Below are 24086 nucleotides of genomic sequence, written 5' to 3'. Positions count from 1 at the left end.
GACAGCAATAGATACATAAAAACATAACTTTCTACAGATATTGAGAGATGAATAAATAACAATATGCCCACATATACAATTTTCCAAATTACAATTCTAACAATTGGAGAAAGAAAAGAAGGCCAAAACATGCAGCTAATTATTAGAGAAAATTAATGATGAAACGTGTGATGATAGCTTTGTAAAGACTTTTGCAATATGGAACATGCCTTTGATGAAATCTAATCTAAAAGAAATTGAAATAATTCTGAAGATTTAATGAAGACGCAAAATTGCAATGAGCTAATGAGATTTGTTTTAATATTTTCACACATTTCATTTTATTCATTAGAAATAATTTAATGAAAAGGCTTCAGGTATTGTAAAATAAATAAATAAATAAATAAAATGAAAATAAACAAAAATATGAAAAATACAACAGAATGCTGCACACATACATGTGCTCACAACACACACACACTTATGAGCCAAATTAAAAAAGAATTTTTACAAAGTCTTTTTATCCACTAGAAATAGCAGCCAAATCTCTTTGAAATCATACCTTAGTATCTAAATTAAAGGAAGGCCATAGGACAATGTAATCTGAGACACACTGATGGAATGGTCAAGGCTGGAATGGTCATTTTTTGATCATAGGTCTATTCAATCAGAACTGATTTGGAGCTAAGGAACAACAACAACAACAGCACACATACACAAATGAATCAGATATTTTACTACAAATGTGTTTTGGTTTCATCATCATCATCATCATCATCATCATCGTTTAACGTCTGCTTTCCATGCCTGCATGGGTTGGACGATTTGACTGAGGACTGGTGAAACCGGATGGCTACACCAGGCTCCAATCTGATCTGGCAGAGTTTCTACAGCTGGATGCCCTTACTAACGCCAACCACTCTGAGAATGTAGTGGATGCTTTTACGTGCCACTGGTACGAAGGCCAGTCAGGCGGTACTGGCGACGGCCACGCTCAAAATGGTGTATTTTACGTGCCACCTGCACAGGAGCCAGTCCAGGGGCATTGGCAACGATCTCACTCGTTAGATTAAATCTAGGAGGTAGTGACATTCTTGCCTCTGCTCCAGAATTCAATAACTGTTTAGTTGCTTAGCCTAAAGCCAGTCTAAATCAAAAGTAACAGACTGGATAGGCAGAGGTATGGCTGGGTAGTAAGAAGCTTGCTTACCAACCACACAGTTCCAGGTTCAGTCCCACTGTGTGGCACCTTGGCAAAGTGTCTTCTACTATAGCCTTGGATTGACCAAAGCCTTGTGAGTGGATTTGGTAGACAGAAACTGAAAGAAGCCTGTCATATACAATATATACATGCATATATTTATGTGTGTCCTTGTGTCTGTGTTTGTCCTCCATCTTCTATCACTTGACAATCAATGGTGGTGTGTTTATGTCCTGTGACTTAGCAGTTCAGCAAAAGAGACCGATAGAATAAGTCCCAGGCTTACAAAGAATAAGTCCTGGGGTTGATTTCTTTGATTAAAACCCTTTAAGACAGTACTCCAGCATGGCCACAGTCCAATGACTGAAACATGTAAGAGTAAAAGAGATTAAATTAATGATCAAAGGCTTCCTAATTGTGAGCATCCCATCTCTTTATGTATACTTGTCCCATCTTTTAGGTAGGGTGTGAGATGGAGTTTTTAGCTGCTGTTTTTAGCAAGTCAAGTTACAATGTTACGGCCATCTCTTTGGTTCATCTATTTAGCAGTTACCCTACTTATTCTTGTATAGTCCCAGGTCAAACAACCAACCTAATATTGAGCAGACAGGCCTATGATTAAAGACATTCCAGCCTGGACCATCCTCCCATTTCTTCAGTTCTCATACATGTACTGCTACCTAATTCAGTTGTAATCTAAGATAATGTTTTTTTTAAGTTTATATTTCAGGAAGATAAAACTCGCATTTCAGGTGTAATTGGCTGCTGTTTTCAACAAGGCAAACAATTATGGAGAAACCCCTTTTTAGTGTTTAGCTCCCAGCCTGTTATGACAGAAAGCAGATCTAGGATCAAAAGGGCAAAAACAATATACTCTGAGGGATTCAAAGATGTAGCATAATCCAAGAGTAGGGTAATCCGGTCTAGAGAAATCCAAGAATTAGGTATTCCAAACCATCGTTGGATGATGCAGACATACATGTGCTCATGCTTTCCTTGGACTATTCTTTCCTTCTCTCCAGACCTTTCCGCTTTTCTCTTCCTGATGAAGAGCCATGCTCAAAACATTACACATCTCTTCTTTCTTCCATCTTAAACTGAATGTCAGCCTAATACATTCACTGTGTATGTCCTATTGACTTTTATTCTTTTACTTATTTCAGTCATTTGACTGTGGTCATGCTGGAGCACTGCCTTAAAGGGTTTTAGTTGAAGAAATCGACACTAGGACTTATTGTTTGTAAATCCAGCACTACTTATTCTATCGGTCTCTTTTGCCAAACTGCTAAGTTATGGGGACACAAACATTCCAGCATCAGTTGTCAAGCGATGGCAGTGAGACAAACACAGACACACACACACATATACATACCATTTTTTTCCCCAACCAGCCACCATGCTTGATCCCTAAATCCACAAGTTTTTTTTATTCTGTCTCGGTTTATTTTCTCTCATTCCTTTCTGTTGAAGAGCATAGGCTCGAAATGAAAAGACTTTCTCACTTTCCTGAGCATCAAACTAATAAACCTGCTTGTTGTTCATACACCTGTCTTTGTCTTTTGTTTTTCTGTAAATTTCAACTATATATATATATGTATATATACACAGTGGGCTTCTTTCAATTTCCATCTACTAAATCCACTCACAAAGCTTTGCTTGGCCTGAGGCTATAATAGAAGATGCCCAAGGTGCCACGCAGTAGGATTGAATCCAGAACCATGTTATTGGGAAGCAAGCTTCTTACTAAACAGCCACGACTGTTCTTTTTGTTTTTATTTTTGATTTGCCTATGATCAAAAGAGCTCTAGTTTTTTTTGTTTTTTTTTTTGCTTAAGCCACAATATATCTTTGCAATACAAGACAGACATATTTTTCCTGTTTCTGTTAGACTGGTGCAGGTTCTACAGCTAAGACAACCACACTTTTTGATTATTGCTGTTTTTAGCAGGTAATTCAGCATTGGAAGGTAATTTTTTCCCCCTGATTTTATTGTGATTTTATTGTCTTTTGATCATTATATGTGTTTCAAGTGCTCTTTTCTTTCTTCTGATTTGTCTCAATAATGGAATGCTTTGATGGATAATGTTGTAGATTTCAGTATTTCTTGGGATGTGTAGTGTAAGGTAGAGCATTTGGTTTATTTGAATTGTTTTTCTGTTCTTCATAATTCTTGAATGTCTATTGTTTTGGCACATTATATTCCATTAACAGTTAATTTCATTGAGTTCTGTCTTCCAAGCAGTATTTGTTTTAATTATTGCAGGCTTTTATTCCACAAATCAAAATTCAAACGAACTAAGCATACTCTTTCTGCCAGATTAACCCTTTGGCATTCGGATTATTCTGTTAAATGTAAAGCTTATTGATTAACATTGTTTCTAATTAATCATACATTATCACATAAACTCGAAATTTCGATGATGTGATTGTTTAGTTTAGAATGTCATTGCAGGATGGGTGTGAGAAGCTGGATCTGGTTAGTTTGAACATAGAAAAGGTAGAATATTTGTCTTTGTGAGTTGTTGGTGGAATTAAGTCAATAATAAGTATTGTTTAGAGGTTAGTTTCTATGATAATATTGTTTTTAATGATTAATATATCTAAGTTATTTTGACTGTATAGCATTGTGAAATGTATATTATTTATACATATAGGCGCCGGAGTTGCTGTGTGGTAAGTAGCTAGCTTACCAACCACATGGTTCCGGTTTCAGTCCCACTGCGTGACACCTTGGGCAAGTGTCTTCTACTATAGCCTCAGGCAGACCAAAGCCTTGTGAGTGGATTTGGTAGATGGAAACTGAAAGAAGCCCATCGTATATATATGGAAGCCAGTCAGCTGCTTTGGCCATGATCACACTCGGATGGTGCTCTTAGCGCTCCACTAGCACGGATGTCAGTCATCGAATTTAATTTCGATTTCACTTGCCTCAACAGGTCTTCACAAGCAGAGTTTAGTGTATACAATGGTTTTGCTAACAGTGTCATCTGCTTACAATCTTCATTGAAAGCATGTCAAGGTTTCTTGTTGTGTTGCCTGGGATTTGTAACAAACTTACAAACAAGCTCATTATTATAATAGTTTCAGCAGTATTTAAAAAAAAAATTGCTCACTGGTTGAAAGGTTTGAAATCCTAATCAAAATATCTTTTTAACCTGATATATAAGAGCAATGTTCTAACTGGTTGTTATATTTTGATAACTTCATCTGAAGGGATGGTTTTATAGATATAAATTTATAAATCTCTTTTACTCTTTTACTTGTTTCAGTCTTTGTGACTGTGACCATGCTGGAGCACCGCCTTTAGTCAAGCAAATCGACCCCAGGACTTATTCTTTGGATGCCTAGTACTTATTCTATTGGTCTCTTTTGCCGAACCGCTAAGTTACGGGGACGTAAACACACCACCATCGGTTGTCAAGCGATGTTGGGGGGGACAAACACAGACACACAAACATATACACACACATACATATATATATATATACATATATACGACAAGCTTCTTTCAGTTTCCGTCTACCAAATCCACTCACAAGGCTTTGGTCAGCCCGAGACTATAGTAGAAGACACTTGCCCAAGGTGCCACACAGTGGGACTGAACCCAGAACCATGTGGTTGGTAAGCAAGCTACTTACCACACAGCCACTCCTGCGCCTATATATATATATATATATATATATATATATATTTGCTTTGGCATAGTGAGACTTATAACCTGGTATAGAACTCAAATTATGTATAGTTCAGTGGTGATGTGTGGTTGGTGGGGCCCCTGTATCCATAACTCTATTTTTTTCCCCATTCATTACATATACATTCGTTTTCTTGACCCCCACTCCCCTTGTCTGTCCTGTATTGTCCATTCTATATCTTAGCCTTTATGGTGAATGTATGGTTCAGAACATAATGTTATATGAGTACAGAATGGTAATAGAAATCAAAGAGATGACACCAGAAAAAAAAATATATTATGTAATGAACTTCATTAGCTTACAGTTGTTTCAGCTATATGATGCAGTGCACTCTAAGCTGAGTACCAGGATTATATCCTATAGCTTCATCAAAGCCTTTAATATGAATTGCTTTTTATTTAGGTAAGATACATTTTCAGAATATACAACATACAGGCATTGGTAAACCTGTTCATTCACAATTATGAAAAAACTCAGTTTAATGCAGGGAATTTTGTAAATGGGTTTATTCATAGTTTTATAACATGACCACTATTATATCGGCAAAGGGAATGTATGATAATTCACATCAGAGAACTTCATACATATATTTGTCTGTCTGTGTGTCTAGATAGTTATTGAGAAATGTTTTAAAGAATGGGTTTTTTTTATAAATCCAGGAGTTAAAATCATTTGTTTTGAAAAACTATATTTTAAAAAATTGGTTTCATATTTCTTACTTGCATCAACATTTTACTCCATATTTCCCATTATTTTAAGTTATATTTCAGTATACAGTCATGTTATCTACTCTGTTTTTCAGTTATATATCTTTTCTGAGATATATAGGATGTGAAAATCTTTTTATTTAATTATTATCAAACTCTACATACTTCACAGTATTTCTGTGTAACTGTTATAAGTTCAATCTTTTCATCTTTTTCTTTCAATCTTTATCCTTATATCAATATTTGTCTTTCATTTTTATTCATCTATTTCTCTTTCCCTTTCAACTTGATCTTTCTGTTTCTCTTTATCTCCCATCATTGTTCCCTGTCAGTATTCATTAACCAAGTATTTATATGCCTGAATCTGTTTTTGAACCATACACTGAAAATACATGCACTTATGCATCTTCCTACTTACCTCAAACAACCAACATGGTAACCTATCCATCCACACATCTACCAATACACACACACACCCTATACTGTACTAACACATCTAGCTACTTGTTAACTAACCTATCTATTTGTCCTCTATACCTGTCTGTCTGTCTATCTATCACTACATATTTCATATTTCATTCCATAACGGCTACTTCTGAAGGGTGCAGGCTTACATAATCAACTGTTACCTAACACTTCATTGAACCCCTAGTGCAAAACCGATTGGTAAGATCGGCCGTAATGGATATATAATACTGTACACATCATAGATATCTACATATATAGATATCTACACACACACACACATACACGTGATAAATTGTGGTTCTTAAAATTAAGTACACTATATAATATACTGAGGGTGTATAGTAGAGTTTAATGATCATATTAAGAGGTGATGGGCATGACTCCAAGTTTTGTGTAAAATTGATGCCCTGCACTCATTAAATAGACACATTATGGGTTTAAGTATTTCAAGACTATTGAAAAGGTTGCAAGATGCAACGAAAATTTTAGGAAAATAAAAATAAGAAATAAGTGGAAATTTTACCGGTGAGTGTGTTAAATTTCAAAGCACAATAAGAAAATGACTCCCCAGACACAACAGAATATGCTTCAACACACGAAATCACATAAAAAATCTTGCAAACCAAATCCCAAAACGATATATCTTTTTCCTTTCTTGGAAGGCTTTGCATGTTGGAATTCTGCAAAAGCCACTTTTAGCATGGTTGTCATTAAACAACATTACATATATATCGTTGCTATTATGTTAAACTGTCATATGACCAAATTTGGCCAAATGTGTTTTTTCTTAATATTTATTTTTGCTTGCAATAGTCCGTTCTTTTGATCAAACTATTGTATCCTCTGTTGCTTCAGATGCTAAGATATCAAAAATTGTCAAAGTGTAGTACAATAGTTTTGCTACGGAATGGGGAAACTATCTTTTTGTTTCCTGCAAAAGCAATACTTTGGATTTACAACACTTTTGCATAATAGCAATGATATGTATGTATATCGGAATAAGTATGATGTATATTCCAGAAGTTTTGAGACTTTTTTTCAGGAGAGGCAATTATAACTACCTGAGATGATTGTCATTTTTAATTTTAATATATAATTACTATACATCTAATAAGTGGATGCGCGTGGCTTAGTGGTCAGGGTGTCAGCATCATGATCACAAGATTGTGGTTTCGATTCCTGGACTGGGTGACGTGTTGTGTTCTTGAGCAAAACACTTCATTTCACGTTACTCCAGTCCACTCAGCTGGCAAAAATGAGTAACGCTGCGATGGACTGGCATCCCATCCAGTTGGGGAATACATATGCCATTGAAACCGGGAAACCGGGCCCATGAGCCTGGCTAGGCTTTAAAAGGGTGCATTTATTTTATTTTATTACTATACATCTAATAAGCTGATCTGCCAACCTTTTTTATTTATTCTAGATTGAAGGAAATGATTGTAACAGCACTTTGAACTAGTTTGCAGAATGCAGTCAGGACATGGAGACAATCTGGAAGCAGACTGTGCAATAAAGTTTTACATTAAACTGGACAAAAATGCTACAGAAACTTATGAAATGCTCCAGACTGGTCATGGATTAACTTTTTCACTGGCACAAGCGGTTCAAGGATGGTAGAGAGGAGATGATGAGAGGTGTGGGAGGATGAAGGATGTCAGAACATAGGAGGGTGGTTGAGAAAATTCACAATTTTCTGGTTGAAGACTGTCATGTGCCTATAAAGACAATAAGCATACAGTTTGGGGTTGGTGTGACACCTGTACACAGAATTGTTCATCAAGATTTGAACATGTGCAAAATTTGTGCCGAGTTTGTTCCCAGGGTGCTCAGTGATGGGCATCCTGCTAACCAACTACTTCACAGAGATGGGCATCAAAACTGGCTCTTATCCTTCTTACAGTCCAAACCTTGCTCCCTGTGACTTTTGGTTGTTCCTTAAGCTGAAGGAGAAGCTCAGGGGCAGTTGTTTTGAAAATGAAAGAGGCTGTGAGAATGGTCCTAGACATATTCACTTTGAAGGTCTTCCCTGGGGCTTTTATGAAGTAGCTGAAGCACTACTGCAAGTTTATTGAAGTCAGAAGATTCTACTCTGAGGAATTTTAGAGTTTTGTATTTCTTTGAAATTAATAAATGTCTGTCCTGAAAAGTCTCAAAACTCCTGGAATGCACCTTGTACATATAAGCAGATATATATATCTATCTATACAAAAACCAGTCCATCTATATATCAACCAATCCATCTGTGTGTATCTACCTGTTAAATCACCAACCAGCTCAACTAACATCACCAAAAAACCAGGTGATGGTGTTAAACAAGACGGTGAGTTAGTTCTACCACTAAAAGTAATGATACCCAAGGACTAGGTTATTATCTTAAATTGGGTGGAGTGGTAGAAATTATCACCCAAAGGAAAGAGTATGGCCTGCATGTGGAGGTCACAATAAAGTGACCTTTACAAAAAAAATCTGAGAATCAGGGAGCAGTGGTGTTAGTGTTAAACCTATCACTCAAAGAAGGGAACCAGTCAATCAAATCATTAGTCTCCTACTCACTTCAGACTACAGAATATAGCTTAGTACTTAGTTCTTAACCCTTTAGCGTTCAGATTTCTTTGTCATGTGTAATGCTTATTTATTCACATTGTTTTGAATTAATCAGGTATTATCATGTCTTATCTCATAGCTTTGAGATTTCAATAGTGCTTATTTTATTCTTTTATTTGTTTCAGTCTTTTGACTGCAGCCATGCTGGAGCACCGTCTTTAGTTGAACAAATCGACCCCAAGACTTATTCTTCGTAATCCTAGTACTTATTCTATCGGTCTCTCTTGCCGAACCACTAAGTTATGGGGATGTAAACACACCAACATCGGTTGTCAAGTGATAGGGAGGGGGATCAGTACAGACACACAAACATATACAGACATATATATATATATATATATATATATATATATATATATATATATATATATACGATGGGCTTCTTTCAGTTTCCATCTACCAAACCCACTCACAAGGCTTTGGTCGGCCCAAGGCTAATAGTAGAAGACACTTGCCCAAGGTGCCATGCAGTGTGACTGAACCCAGAACCATGTGGTTGGTAAGCAAGCCACTCTTGTGTTTGTATATTTTTAGAATGACATTGCAGGGTAGGTGAGAGCAGTTGGATCTAGTCAGTTTTAACATAAAACAGGTAGAATATTTGGCTGGATTAAATGCTAAAAGGTTAAAAGGCCCTATGAGGTTTCTGAGATGTAGTCTAGCCACATATCATAACAGAAAAGGCCAGGGATTGGACTCAGATTGCTAGTAGAGTGAGTAGAATAAGAAAAGAAGTCACTTACTTGGTATCATAGTTTTATAGCGATTTTTGGTTCCTGACCCTGCTACATAGACTTTTTCAGGGTGGTTGGTAGGGATATCCTGAAAGAAAGCAGAGAGATGAGGTAGTTGCACAAGAAAATATACAAACACACACATACCATTAGAAACAAGAAGAATGGAGTGAACAACAATGGTAATAGCTCTCTGAACTTTGCTGAGTTGGCTCTTGTTCTAGAAACTACAATCTCAAAGCAATTCCTCCATTGCTAATTTGGTCATCGAGGAACAGCAACTATCTACAACTTCTATGATGATTTTCTAATCTATTTTGTTTTCTATATAAATACACACTTTAAGCCTAATTCTGTTTATTTGCTTTCCCTCTGTATGTATGCATGCTATATATATATATATATATCATCATCATCATCGTCATCGTCATCGTTTAACATCTGCTTTCCATGATAGCATGGGTTGGACGATTTGACTGAGGACTGGTGAACCAGATGGCTGCACCAGGCTCCAATCTGATCTGGCAGAGTTTCTACAGATGGATGCCCTTCCTAACGCCAACAACTCCAAGAGTGTAGTGGGTGCTTTTACGTGCCACCGGCACGAAGGCCAGTCAGGTGGTACTGACATGACCATGCTCAAAATGGTGTATTTTACGTGCCACCTGCACAGGAGCCAGTCCAGCGGCACTGGCAACGACCTCGCTCGAATGTCTTTTCACGTGGCACCGGCATAAATGCCAGGAAGGCGACGCTGGTAACGATCACACTCAAATGGTGCTATTTACGTGCCACCGGCACGGAAGACAGACAGCTGCTCTGGCAAACATACATATATATATATGTATATATATATATGTGTGTATGTATATATATATATAGATAGTTCAAATTTATAGAAAACAAAAGATGAAGGCAGGTGAGGGAACAACAAGCAGGTGTATTAGTTTAACGCTCTGGAAGAATGGAAAAGTATTTGATGTTTTGAGCCTACACTCATCACCAGAAAGGATTGAGAGGAAAACAATTGGAAAGAAACAAAAATGTGTAGGGATTAATAGTTCAAGATGGTGAAAGGCCGGAAATGTGTGTGTGTGTGTGTGCGTATTATACATACACACAAGCATATGCACACTTTATTTGTAGGTCAACAAGACTACAAACGGTTTCATATGAAAAGATCTACACATTTGTTCAAGCATGGCACATGGAAATGTTGGTACTCGTCTCCATTTAGTGTATGTATGTATGTATTTTTTTTACTCTCTCTCTCTCCATTCTTTTTCCTCTCATCCCTTTCTGTCAAAGAGCATAGGCTCGAAATGTCAAAGACATTTCCATTCTTCCTGAGCATCATACTAATACACCTGCTTGTTATTCCATCACCTGTCTTTGTCTTCTGTACATATATAAAGGAGACCACTAGGTGGACTGTTAATGTGCTAGAAGAAGATCACATGTAATGTGTCTACTAAGACCGAAATGTTCTCAAAAGAAATTTAGCGTGAGAACAATTCGGTCTTAGTAGACACATTACATGTGATCTTCTTCTAGCACATTAACAGTCCACCTAGTGGTCTCCTTTTTATATATACATATACAATAATCCTTTGAGATCTCAGATATTTTTTCTGAATCTCCTTGATTCTTTTAATGTGCTTGTTCCCTGGTATTAAATTGATATTAATTAATATCCAATTTTTTACCCTACTGTTTTAATTTATTTATATATATATATATATACATATATATATATATGTGAGTAAATATAAATACAAAAAAAGGGTTTTGTATGATCGTGTATAGAGGAATATATTATTTTATTTAAAAGAGTTCCAACTCTGTTTTTTATGTTTTATTTATATTCTTGTAAAATTAATGTGGGATATAGAATATGGAATATATAATATATAATATAAAAAAAGATGGATGGTACAATGAAATGAAGTATTGAATGTCTTATTGAATATATGGAATATGTCTTATTGAATATATGAAATATTGAGTGTTCAATATAAAGGATTAAATATATAAAGGCGAATACGTATTTTCTATACCTTGTAGTATTTCATCATGGCCGGTATGACAGATACATTGGCCTTGCCTGCATCTCTGTCTATCAATTTCACTCACAACGTATTGATCAGTCTGAGACAATAAGTGCTGTGCAGTGGGACTGAACCTAAGACCATGTCATTACAAACTGAGCTTCTTTACTACACAACTATGCCACCTCCTAGCACACCAGGAAACATCTATTTATTGGAAGTTGAAAAGTTCACAGACCATTGCTCCGAGTTTTCCCTTTTCTGATCTCTGGATGATCAAATGTCTGAAGACTGGTAACTTAAATGGTTAGTGATTTTTTTTGTTTTTGCTTCCAATAAATATAATAAATCTCTGTATACTATACTAACTACTCTCTTTTCTCCCTGCTTGTGCAATTTTTTGGTGCTGAAACACACACATGCACACACACACACATAGAGGCAAACACATATATGTACGTATAGTTAAAAATAGACATAACTGTTCAATAAGTATTATAGCTAAGTGTTATTGTTCTCTCAAAAACAGTTTTTGGTATTGGACACAGATACATGAAACAACTTGTCAGAGAGTGAAAAATAATCAATACCTAAAATGCACATAAAATGGCCCAAAATAAATAAGTATATATATATATATATATATATATATATATATATATATATATATATATATATATACACACACACACACACACACACACATATATATATATATATATATATATATATATATATATATATATATATACACATACACACACATATATATGTATATATACATTCACACACACACACATATACACAGACATGCATATATATTTAGAGATAGACAGACAGACAGATAGAAAAAAACAAATTTGCAAAGTATTCAATAGTAATTAACTATATTTTAGAATTCTGGTGAGTTCTACATAAAATCTCTAAAGTAAGGCAGTGAAAAGGTACGAAGACTTTTTTTTGTTTTCACCTTTCAAAGAATTTTTATAATGATGTGAGGATGTGAACTTACCCAAAATTCTTCATACACACTTGCAACATTCTTGACTGCATTACGAAGATCTTTGCGACTCAGCCGGTTACCAGCAGACATCAGAAACTCAAGACCAGAGCTGTAACAATTGAGAAAAATGGAGAAAAAAATGAAGAAAAGTTAGAAAATAGTCTTTTTCTGTCTTCTAGTTTCTTCAACACACACTCAGGAACCTTTAAATTGAGAACTATTTATTGCCATTGTTTTAGCCTCGAGTTAGCTCTGACTGAGCAGATCTAGGTTTAAAACTATTTCAGCAATGATCATACTACATCCATCTCTAGAACATTGAATATTCCAGGATAACATTATCCAATGTAACATTCCCTTTCCAATTTGAGAGATTTGGCTGCTGTTTCCAGCAGGTTGTATGATGATATAATAACTCCCTCATTGGCTTGCTATTAAGAAGATATTAGTGTTTGATGGAGAGTTACAAAGAAGGTATTAGGGTTTTTTATAGAGTTACTTAAAGGTTATTAGTGCTTGATATAGAGTTATTGAAAAGATATTAGTGTTTAATGTAGAAGATGGCATTCAATGTAGAGTAGCACAGATGGTATTAATGTTTGATGTAGAGCTAAAAAGAAAGTACTAATGTTTGATATACACCAACATAGAAGCTATTAATGTTTGATGTAGAGCTGTGGTACTCAACCATTTTTTGCTTATAGATCCCCTTGATTCCATGGGTGAACCCTTAGAGCTATTAAATGTTTAAAAAAATCCTATTATTGAATTTTTATAGTTAAACATTATTAGGAATTATATTAAAAAATGTTTATATTATTTCATGTATTGTAGAAATATAACCAGTTTATTGCACATAAATTTTAACAATGAAATCTCATATGGAACCCCAGGGATCAAATGGACCCTGGTTGAGAATCACCGATGTAGAGCTACATAGAAGCTATTGATGGTCAACATTATTGTATCATCTGACATCACAAAGATATTCTCATATCAAAGAGTAATTATGGCTGCACTACCTTTCATCATAAGCAGGTAGAATCAGGGTTGACATGGGGCTAACCAACACCAAATCTAAATGTAATGGAAGTTGTAAGCCATTTTAAATATGATTATTGATGTTGCTGAACCTGAACTCAACCCTGGTCAAGCAGTAATAACTAGCACTCGATTAGTAATGATGAGAAGGGTTCCAGTTGACCTGATCAATAGAACAGCCTGCTTGTGAAATTCACATGCAAGTGGCTGAGCACTCCACAGACACACATACCCTTAACATATATCCTCAGAGAGATTCAGCATGACACAGAATGTGACAAGGCTGGCCCTTTGAATTACTGGTACAACTCATTTTTGCCAGCTGAGTAGACTGGAGCAATGTGAAATAAAGTGTCTTGCTCAAGGAGAGACAATGCACAGCTGGGGATTGAACTCATGACCTTACATGACCGAACGTTGAATGATAATGATGATGATTGTGAATGAATAAGGATTACATTTGACAGAGTAATCTGAATGCTAAAGGGTTAAAGCTAAATGTCCTTCCTGATACTAAACCTTGCCTGTTTTTCAAGTAAGACATTTTTCTTTCCAATCATCTTCAAAAGTACAGAGCTAAGAGATTATTTATTGACACAGAATGCCAGAGATATCACCATTTGTAGCTCAACACTTTTCCATGAAAAATATAAACTTTTATACAGATTCTTATGCACACACACTTTTCGAATAGGAACACTTTTTGAATTGGGTCCATTAATTTCACACTGAAAATCACACAATTGGAAACATTTCTTTGAATCATAATCCATTTCATTGTACATGTAAAAAAAAAAAAATGAAGGACAACTTCTCACTGCATTTCACAGCTATCTGTCTGTCTCTCTCTCTCTCTTTCTCTCTCTCTCTCTCTCTCTCTCTCTCTCTCTCTCTCTCTCTCTATATATATATATATATATATATATATATATATATATATATATATATCTGTAAAAATATGTGGCACTTATTCAGTAGTCATGATAAAACTCTGAGTTTTCAGTTATCCGGAGTTTTATCATGGCTACTGAATAAGTGTCACATATTTTTACAGATAAATTCCTCTATTTGCATAATATTGAGGTCTCTTTCTTTCTGTTGTTGCCATTCCTGTCAAATATATATATATATATATGCGTACGAACAACCATGCTGCATGGCAGTGAAACATGGGCTGTAACTGCTGAGGACATACGTAAGCTCGCAAGGAATGAAGCCAGTATGCTCCGTTGGATGTGTAATGTCAATGTGAATACCCGTCAGAGTGTAAGTATCTTGAGAGAAAAGCTGAACATTAGAAGCATCAGTTGTGGCGTGCAAGAGAGACGATTGCGCTGGTATGGACATGTGGTGAGAATGGAGGAGGATAGCTGCGTGAAAAAGTGCCACACCCTAACAGTTGAGGGAACCCGTGGAAGAGGTAGGCCCAGGAAGACCTGGGCTGAGGTGGTGAGGCAAGACCTTCGTACATTGGGCCTCACCGAGGCGATGACTACGGACCGAGACCTTTGGAAATGGGCTGTGCGTGAGAAGACCCGGCAAGCCAAGTAAGATCGTTGCCAGTGCCCCTGGACTGGTTCTTGTGCGGTTGGCACATGAGATGCACCATTTTGAGCGTGGCCGTTGCCAGTACCGCCTGACTGGCTCCTGTAGGATTTTCGAGCGAGATCGTTGCCAGTGCCCCTGGACTGGCTTGTGCGGGTGGCACATAAAAGACACCATTTCGAGCGTGGCCGTTTTCGTGCGGGTGACACGTAAAAGCACCCACTACACTCTCTGAGTGGTTGGCGTTAGGAAGGGCATCCAGCTGTAGAAACTCTGCCAAATCAGACTGGAGCCTGGTGTTGCCATCCGGTTTCACCAGTCCTCAGTCAAATCGTCCAACCCATGCTAGCATGGAAAGTGGACGTTAAACGATGATGATGATGATATATATATATATATATATATATATATATATATATATATATATACATACATACATACATACATACATACATACATGCATACATACATACACTGCTCCAGTATGGCTGCAGTCAAATGACTGAAACAAATAAAAGAATATATATACACACACAAACACATCACAAAACCACATACACACTACTCCTCTCTTACGCCCATCTTAAAAACACTGATACCCTCTTATATGTACACCCCAACTCACCCCTTCCTCCCTTCTTAAGCACCCAGCTCCCTGACTGGCCTTAACCCAACACCTGAGTTTTCTTTCCTCTTTCACACTCCACTTTTAAACTTTCCTTCCGATGAAGGCCTAGCGTCCAAAATGTTAAGGTTCTTTCCCCTTCCTCTTTTCAAGTGGCAAACGAGCTCAATATTCGTTAAAGCTTGGCCTTCCTTGTGTTGATCTTTTCCTTTTTGTTTTGTTTATTGCCTTTGCAACAAACCAACACACACGCATGCGCATGCACACACACAGACAAGTGGTGCTTTCTGCATGAATGCAAATCGTGTAACGCTTGCTTTAACAAATACTAAATCAGATTTCCTGATATTTTTTTTCCAATTTCATGACAGATACCTGGAAAGCAGGTACACCCCCCCACCCCCCACTCTTCTTCAATAATATGACTTCAGTTTTAAAAATTGTAAACTGTAGCTTAAGTACCAGGAGTTATCCCTGATACACACACACACACACGTTAAAAATGCATTAAAGAGGGAGGGACCAACGCTACTACATTGGCAGATAAATAATTTCTTTTTAATAGTAGAGTGCTGGTAATATGATGTTGATACATGCACACACGCACACACACACACATCTATCTATCTATCTATCTATGTATCTATGTATGTATGTATGTATGTATGTATGTATGTATCTATCTATCTATCTACATATATATATTTATATATATATTTATATATATATATATATATATATATATATATATATATATATATATATATATATATATATACACATACATCCAAATATATGCAAGAATAACAAGGAGGATGAAAAGAAAAGCAAGATGAAAGAGAGAAGAAATGAGAAGGGGAGAGAGCAAGAGTGTGTGTTAATAATAACAACAACAACAACAATAATGATAATAATAATAATAATAATAATAATATAAAGTGATGAAGTCTAAATAATAAACAAAATGGCACAGCTTTCACGGTGCCTATCTTTCTAACACCATTCCATTTCCTAACCAATACTGTACTGCTTTCAAGGAACTTCCCAAAATACACTTCCCACTCTAACAACAAGCATGTGCACACGTGCTCACACGCATGCAACATACACATGCATAAGATTCTATAGAAAAAAAAAAATTTTTTTTTTTTTGAATTGTGAAGTGAAATCAAAAATAGAAAAATCAATGAATTGATGTGTATTATCACTCGTGAGATAATATTGGGTTACTAAGAATTAAGATGGATTTAATGTTTCTTAATGTGGCTTGATATGTTGGAAACCGGAAAAACTATAAAGAAAAGAAATATCCAACAACAAAAATTCAAAAAATTGCGAAGCTAAAAAAGAAAACTACAAAATCAGATAAATATGTGAATGTATAGAATTAGCAGGTTAGACAGAGTCAATAAACAACCAGAAGCTAACTGAAGCTGTTAGGGCAGCAATGTAATGAAGAAGACGATGACAATTAAATGGATCCTGCATCAGTTTCGATGATGCTGAGTATTACAGATGTTTGATCAATAGGACAACCTATTTATTGTGTTATCATAAGATGAAGTGATGGAATATTTCATAAACAACGAAGTACTACAAGAAGGATTCTATCTTTAACCCTTTAGCACTTAAACTGGTCATATCCTCACGGAAGCGATGGTAAGTGACCAAGACCTTTGTAGATAAGCTGTGCTTGAGAAGATTAATCAAGCCAAGTGAAATCGTAGTCGTAGCCATTGCCAGCATCCTGTAAATGGCACCCATGAAATTGTAGTCATGGTTTGTGTTAAGAAGGACATCCAGCCATAGAAACCCTGCCAAACCAGACTGGATCCTGGTGCAGCTCTCCAGCTTACCAGTTCCAGACATTAAATAATGATGATAATGATGATGATCCAGTCGAAATATTCTACCTGTTTTATGTTCAAAAGTGGCCTCTCAGGCCTCTCATACCTACCCTACAATGTCATTCTGAAAACTGAACAATCTCATCATTGAAATCTCAAAGCTATGAGAGGATGTATGATTAATTCAAAGCAATGGAAATAAATAAGCATCACATTTGACGGAATAATCTGAATGCTAAGGGTTAACCCATAATCCTCAGGTAGAAACAGTGTGACAGACACAGTATGGGACAATACTGGCCCCTTGAATGACAAGTACAATCAGCAGACTATACCACAGTATATAACATTGCCAGCATGAAGTACAGATGAGGGCAGCAAAGTCAAACTCTTTGTACACCAAATATAAACTAGGAACTAAGCACATGTAAGAGTGGTAATATGAAATCCCACTAAGGGTACCAAGTCATGGTGGAGCTCCAGCATGACCACAGCCACATGGCTGAAACACATTATAATATATATTTATATTTACATGGTTCTGGTTTCAGTCCCACCTTAGGCAAGCATCTATAATAGAAGATGCTTGCCTAAGGTGACCAAAACCTTGTGAGTGAATTTGGTAGACAGAAACTGAAAGAGGTCCACCACTGTATATATATATATATATATATATATATATATATATATATATATATATATATATGTCTATGTGTGTGTGTGTTTGTCCCCTACATTATTGCTTGATGACTGGTGTTGGTATGTTTACATCCCTGTAACTTAGCGGTTTGGCAAAAGGGACCGATGACTAAGTAGTAGGCTTAAAAAATAAGTCCTGGCATTGATTTGTTTGACTAAAACCTTTCAAGGCAGTGCTCCAGCATGGCCATAGTCAAATGACTGAAATGTGTAAAAGAATAAAAGAATAAAAGAATAAAAGAATATAGGCAAATTGAAAATTAAAAATAACAAATGACTGGCACTCAGTCGGTTACGACAATGAGGGTTAGGGTTTATTCGATCAGCAGAACAGCCTGCTTGTGAAATTAATGTGCAAGTGGTTGAGCACTCCACAAACTTGTACCCTTAACATAGTTCTCGGAGAGATTCAGCATGACACAGAGCGTGAGAAAGCTGGCCCTTTGAAATACAGGAGTAGAGTCACATTAAATAAAGTGTCTTGCTGAAGGACACAATGCTCTGCCAGAAATTGAACTCAAGACCTTATGTTTGTGAACCGAATACCCTAACCACTAAGCCACTCACAAAACAGCAGAAGTCAAAAGGGTGTACACATGGAATGTATTAGGTTGATGTTCAGTAAAAGATGGAAAAAAAGAGTGGGTGTACAATGCTTCAAGCATGGCCTTCGTCAGAAAGAGGAGAGATGACGGGTACAAAGAAAGAAGGAAGTTTAAGAAAAGCACATATATAGGTGTGTGTGTGTGTGTGCAGGTAAGCATGTTATAAAAACAGACAAATGGATGTCTGGTATTGCGACAATTGTTTCATCAGGAGTTTTTATTTTGATGTGAGCATAATACAATTAGATTGTGTAACACATTATGTAACTCCCAACTCATCAGGCAATCGGGTAATAAAGGTGAGCAATGGCTTGTTCATTAATAACAGCAGCAGTTGAAATGGAACATTAATAATGGTTTTAAATTTTGGCACAAGGCCAGCAAGTCTGGGGGAGGGGGTAAGTCAATTACATTGACCCCCCCCCTCCCCCAAAGTATTCGACTGGTACTTATTTTATCGACCCTGGAAGGATGAAAGGCAAAGTGAGTACTAGTGAAGGTAGAACTCAGAATGTAAAGATGGATGAAATACTTCTAAGCTTTTTTGCTCAGTGTGCTAACAATTCTGCCAGCTCTGGCATCAATATCACCAATCTGGGAAGACCTGGAAAAGAACTGACCCTTCTTCAAGACTCATTAAATAATGGAATAGAAAAAAAAAACATAAACACAAATAAAACAAAGATTTTTCATTTATTTTTAGTGCCTGTGCAATGCCACATAAAAGTACTCAGCACACTCTGTAAAGTGGTTGGCGTTAGGAAGGGCATCCAGTGGTAGAAACCATGCCAAATCAAACTGGAGTCTGATGCAGCTCCCTATCTTGCCAGCTCTGGCCAAACCGTCCATCCCATGCCAGCATGGACAATGGACGTTAAATAATCATGATGACGATAAATAAAAGGTTGTTTTACCTTTCCTTGGGGGGTGTTCCTTCCCATCGAGGTAATTCTGGTGATGGATTCAAATCTAAGGTTAGTGAGGCGCTGGATCCCCTCCTGGAGCATAGAAGTGAAAACACATTGGTTAGAAATATGTAGGCATCAGATTATCATAAGAGGTCTGTAGACAGGAGGATGTGGTCAAGAGAGGAAAGAAAGGTGAGTGTAACTTTGAGAGTAGCTAAAGGAGTGCAGTCAAAGGAGCATAATAAGGGAGTAATCAAAAGTTTGTGGTTGCAAATATTCAGTGAAAAGTGAATTCAGATTTGTGCCATATAAAATGTTTAATGACAGGTGTACAGTAACAGATACTTAATTAAAGGTGTGCATTGCATAAAGAGGATTTAGTAGTGGTGACAACAGCTCTGAGAATTCAATGTCAACTATGATCAGAGAATTATATCAGATACTCAAAAAAGTGTGTACCTTTTAAGCAAACCCTCAGCTCTCATCTGTACTGGAGTTTGAGCAGGTAGAGGTGTAACACAACGTTTGACCACATAAACTGGAGAAGACTCTGGTTGAACCATCATAGCGTCTTTCATATTAGGTTTGAGTGTTGGATAGAATATTCTTTGTACTGTAGGATTTTTCAATTCAGCCTTTTTGACTTTTTGTCGATAACAGCAGTAGACCTGTAAATAAAGATAGACATAGATATTGGATAATTTGACACAATACAATGTCTGATACAAATGTGTGTATGTATACACACACACATATATATTAAGTATGATAAACACAAGATGTGGTTCATACCATTTGTTCCCTACACATGTTTCAGTAATGTGACTATATGCATCCTCTGCAGTGCATGTTCATAGTGATTTGGATGAAGATCCATAACAGTTCTTCAGAGTAACACTTCACTACATTATGTTAAAACAGAACAAATGCACACACACACACACACACACATTTATATATACATAATTTATTGATTTTAAATGTTAGCACGAGGCCAGTAAGTTTGAGGGAGGGCATAAATTGATTGCATTGACCCCAGTAATCAATGTGTACTTATTTTTATGACCTTGCAAAAAATGAAACAAAGTCAACCATGGCGGAATTTGAACTCAGATCGTAAATATGGAGAAAATGAAGCTGAGTATTTTGTCAGGCATTCTAACAATTCTGCCAACTTGCTGCTTTAATGCATTTATTTATATATATATAAAACAGAGTCTGTGTGTGTGTGTGTGTGTGGTGCATATGTTCCTTAAGGATTGAAAAACTGAGTTGCTGATTTTAATGTATGAGGTATCAAAAGATTCAGTCATCTTTTGGCTACCAAATGAAGTATGTTTTTTGTACAACTCTTTTTACTACAAAAATAACTTTGAAAAAGAGGTTGGGTTGCACAATTTTGAGGTTATTTCTAGACAATATTTGGATTTGCTTCTAATCTATGTTGCCAATTTTAATGGTTTTGGTGTAAAAAAATGCAATGTACAAGGAGTCTTATGAGAGCATCTGTGATGCACAAAACCCTATTTGTCAACGGAAAATGAGTAATTGTCGACACATTTTCCATCAGCCGGTCCAGGAACTGAAACCACAATCTTATGACCATGAGTCCAATACCCTAACCACTAAGTCATGCACCTCCACATGGAAAAGTTTAACCCTTTAGCATTCAAACTGACCATATCCAGCCCAAATGTTCTACCTGCTTTATATTCAAAGTGGCCAGATCTGGTCTCTCATACCTAACATACAATGTCATTCTAAAATAGAATAATTATCGAAACCTTGAAGCTAAGAAATAAGGTATGATTAATTCAAAACAATATGAATAAATAAGCATTTCATTTGGCAGAGTGTGAAGGTGGATGGCTCAATGGTTAGAACATTGGGCTCACAATCATGAGGTAGTGAGTTTGATTCCCAGCCTGGGCTGTGTGTTGTGATCTTGAGCAAGACACTTTATTTCACATTGCTCCAGTTCACTCAGCTGTAGAAATGAGTTGCAACGTCACTGGTGCCAAGCTATATTGGTTTTTACCTTTCCCTTGGATAACATCGGTGACATGGAGAGGGGAGGCTGGCTTGCTGGGCAACTGCTGGTCTTCCATAAACAAACTTGCCCAGACTTGTGCCTTAGAGGGAAACTTTCTAGGTGCAATCAACACGGTCATTCGTGACTAAAGTGGGTCTTTACCCTTTTTACATTTGACAGATTAATCTGAATGCTAAAGGGTTATAGAAGAGGAAATCAGCACTGAAAACAAACAATAAAAAGACAGTGGGAGACCGTCAATTGTGACTATTGACAGGAATTACCAGAGTGGATAAATTGATTTATGTGGACAGATGATCCACAATCCATCAGCTTGGTATACAACTAAACTCTATGGCCACAACTCAATATAGAAGACAGTGGCAAACTTTATGTATGCACAGGAGTGGCTGTGTGGTAAGTAGCTTGCTTCCCAACCACATGGTTCCGGGTTCAGTCCCACTGCATGGCACCTTGGGCAAGTGTCTTCTACTGTAGCCTCAGGCCCACCAAAGTCTTGTGAGTGGATTTGGTAGACGGAAACTGAAAGAATACCATCGTGTATATATATATATATACATCATCATCATCATCATCATCGTTTAACGTCCGCCTTCCATGCTAGCATGGGTTGGACGATTTGACTGAGGACTGGTGAAACCGGACGGCAACACCAGGCTCCAATCTAATTTGGCAGAGTTTCTACAGCTGGATGCCCTTCCTAATGCCAACCACTCAGAGAGTGTAGTGGGTGCTTTTACGTGTCACCCGCACGAAAACAGCCACGCTCGAAATGGTGTCTTCTATGTGCCACCTGCACAAGAGCCAGTCCAGGGGCACCGGCAACGATCTCGCTCGAAAAACCTCATGTGTCACTCGCACAAAAGATATCATGTGTCGCCCGCACATGAGCCAGTCCAGGGGCACTGGCAACGATCCCGCTCGAAAGATTATATATATATGTATGTGTGTGTGTATATGTTGTGTATCTGTGTTTGTCCTCCCAACATCGCTTGACAACCGATGCTGGTGTGTTTAGGTCCCCGTAACTTAGCGGTTCGGCAAGAAAGACCGATAGAATAAGTACTAGGCTTACAAAGAATAAGTCCTGGGGTCGATTTGATTTGACTAAAGGTGGTGCTCCAGCATGGCTGCAGTTAAATGACTGAAACAAGTAAAGGAATATGACAAAGAGAGAGTGCAAAATGGGGCACCTCAGCAGTTGGCACTTGACTCGAAGGAGGGAAGCTTGGAAGTCTGCTCTGATATACTGGAAGCATTTGTCAGGGGACAAAATATGGCCATAACTTTATGATCTGGAAACAAAGGCTCAGACTATGAAATAGCATCACATCTTTTCTCCCAGACCTAAGAAGTTCAAGAACCAGCAGCCAACACAGGAAATCATGGTGATTGTTATTTGGTAACATTTCTCATGGCCAGACATTTTTTTATGGAAGACTGGAAATGAATGACACACTTGTTTACATCTATCATGTGATGTCAAGACAAAGGTAAACATACACACACACACAAACCCAGGCACTAAATAAGTTGAAACAATACAATCATAGTGACATATCAAAGTGGTTTGCAGTCATGTGGTGGTAACATACCAAAGCAGACTTGAGCTACATGGTGACTAAGTGGTCGGATCATTAGTCTTGTTGATAACTCAGCAAAAAATAGTCATTAATATTTCTGTGATACATCTAAATGGTGGTAGACATTGAATGTCACATCCAAGTGGACCGCAGACAACAGCTATATGGCAACGCATCTTAAAAACAATAGCGATGTGACATCTTGTGTAAATGATGACACCAAAGTGGGTGGGAGCTGTCATATGGTGATAGTCAGAGGTGGTGTGGGGCAAGTAGTAATGAAATGGTGATATTAAAGGAGGGCAGTAATCAAAGTAATTAATAAATAAGGATGTCAGTAATCACACTATTTAAGTGGCAGTATCAAGGTTAGTAAGGTCGACCATAATGACATAGTGACATTGAAGGATGAGACAAAATTACATGTCCAAAACAAAAGTGAATTTAATGCGGATGTTCTCTTCGAACAAACTATACTGCAGTAGAAACCTTGAGAGTAGCTCTCATATTGGCTTATGGTGCAAAATGCACTCTTGCTTATATCACTAGCAGGGAGATATGTCCAAATAACAATCTCTTGCGTTGAGTGTCCATTATTGATGAGACCAAGGAAGGTCGAAATTATGTGATCTGGTGGTCTCAGCACTGGAGAAGGTGGAGATTTATCTCCTTGCTAGTGATATAAATAAGAGTGCATTCTGCACTAAAAGCCAATATGATAGTTTTTCTTATGGTATC

The 24086-nt window shown here is 37.0% G+C and overlaps 1 protein-coding gene across 2 annotated transcripts in view; it reads right to left on the bottom strand.

The window, feature by feature from the left end:
• The window catches only part of LOC106884340 (receptor-type tyrosine-protein phosphatase R-like), a 173743-nt gene that overhangs the window by 15226 nt on the left and 134431 nt on the right, over positions 1-24086 (bottom strand). For both annotated transcript variants that reach the window (XM_089341521.1, XM_089341522.1), the window contains 4 exons: positions 20172-20380; positions 19719-19802; positions 12452-12551; positions 9401-9479 (listed from right to left, as the gene is read on the bottom strand). In XM_089341521.1, coding sequence (XP_089197647.1) covers positions 9401-9479; positions 12452-12551; positions 19719-19802; positions 20172-20380 — 472 coding nt within the window. The remainder of the gene's footprint in view (positions 1-9400; positions 9480-12451; positions 12552-19718; positions 19803-20171; positions 20381-24086) is intronic.

This window comes from Octopus bimaculoides, chromosome 24 (genome assembly GCF_046866305.1).
Source record: "Octopus bimaculoides isolate indiv1 chromosome 24, ASM4686630v1, whole genome shotgun sequence".
Lineage (NCBI taxonomy): Eukaryota > Metazoa > Mollusca > Cephalopoda > Octopoda > Octopodidae > Octopus > Octopus bimaculoides.
This window is presented reverse-complemented; position numbering and strand designations above follow the sequence as displayed.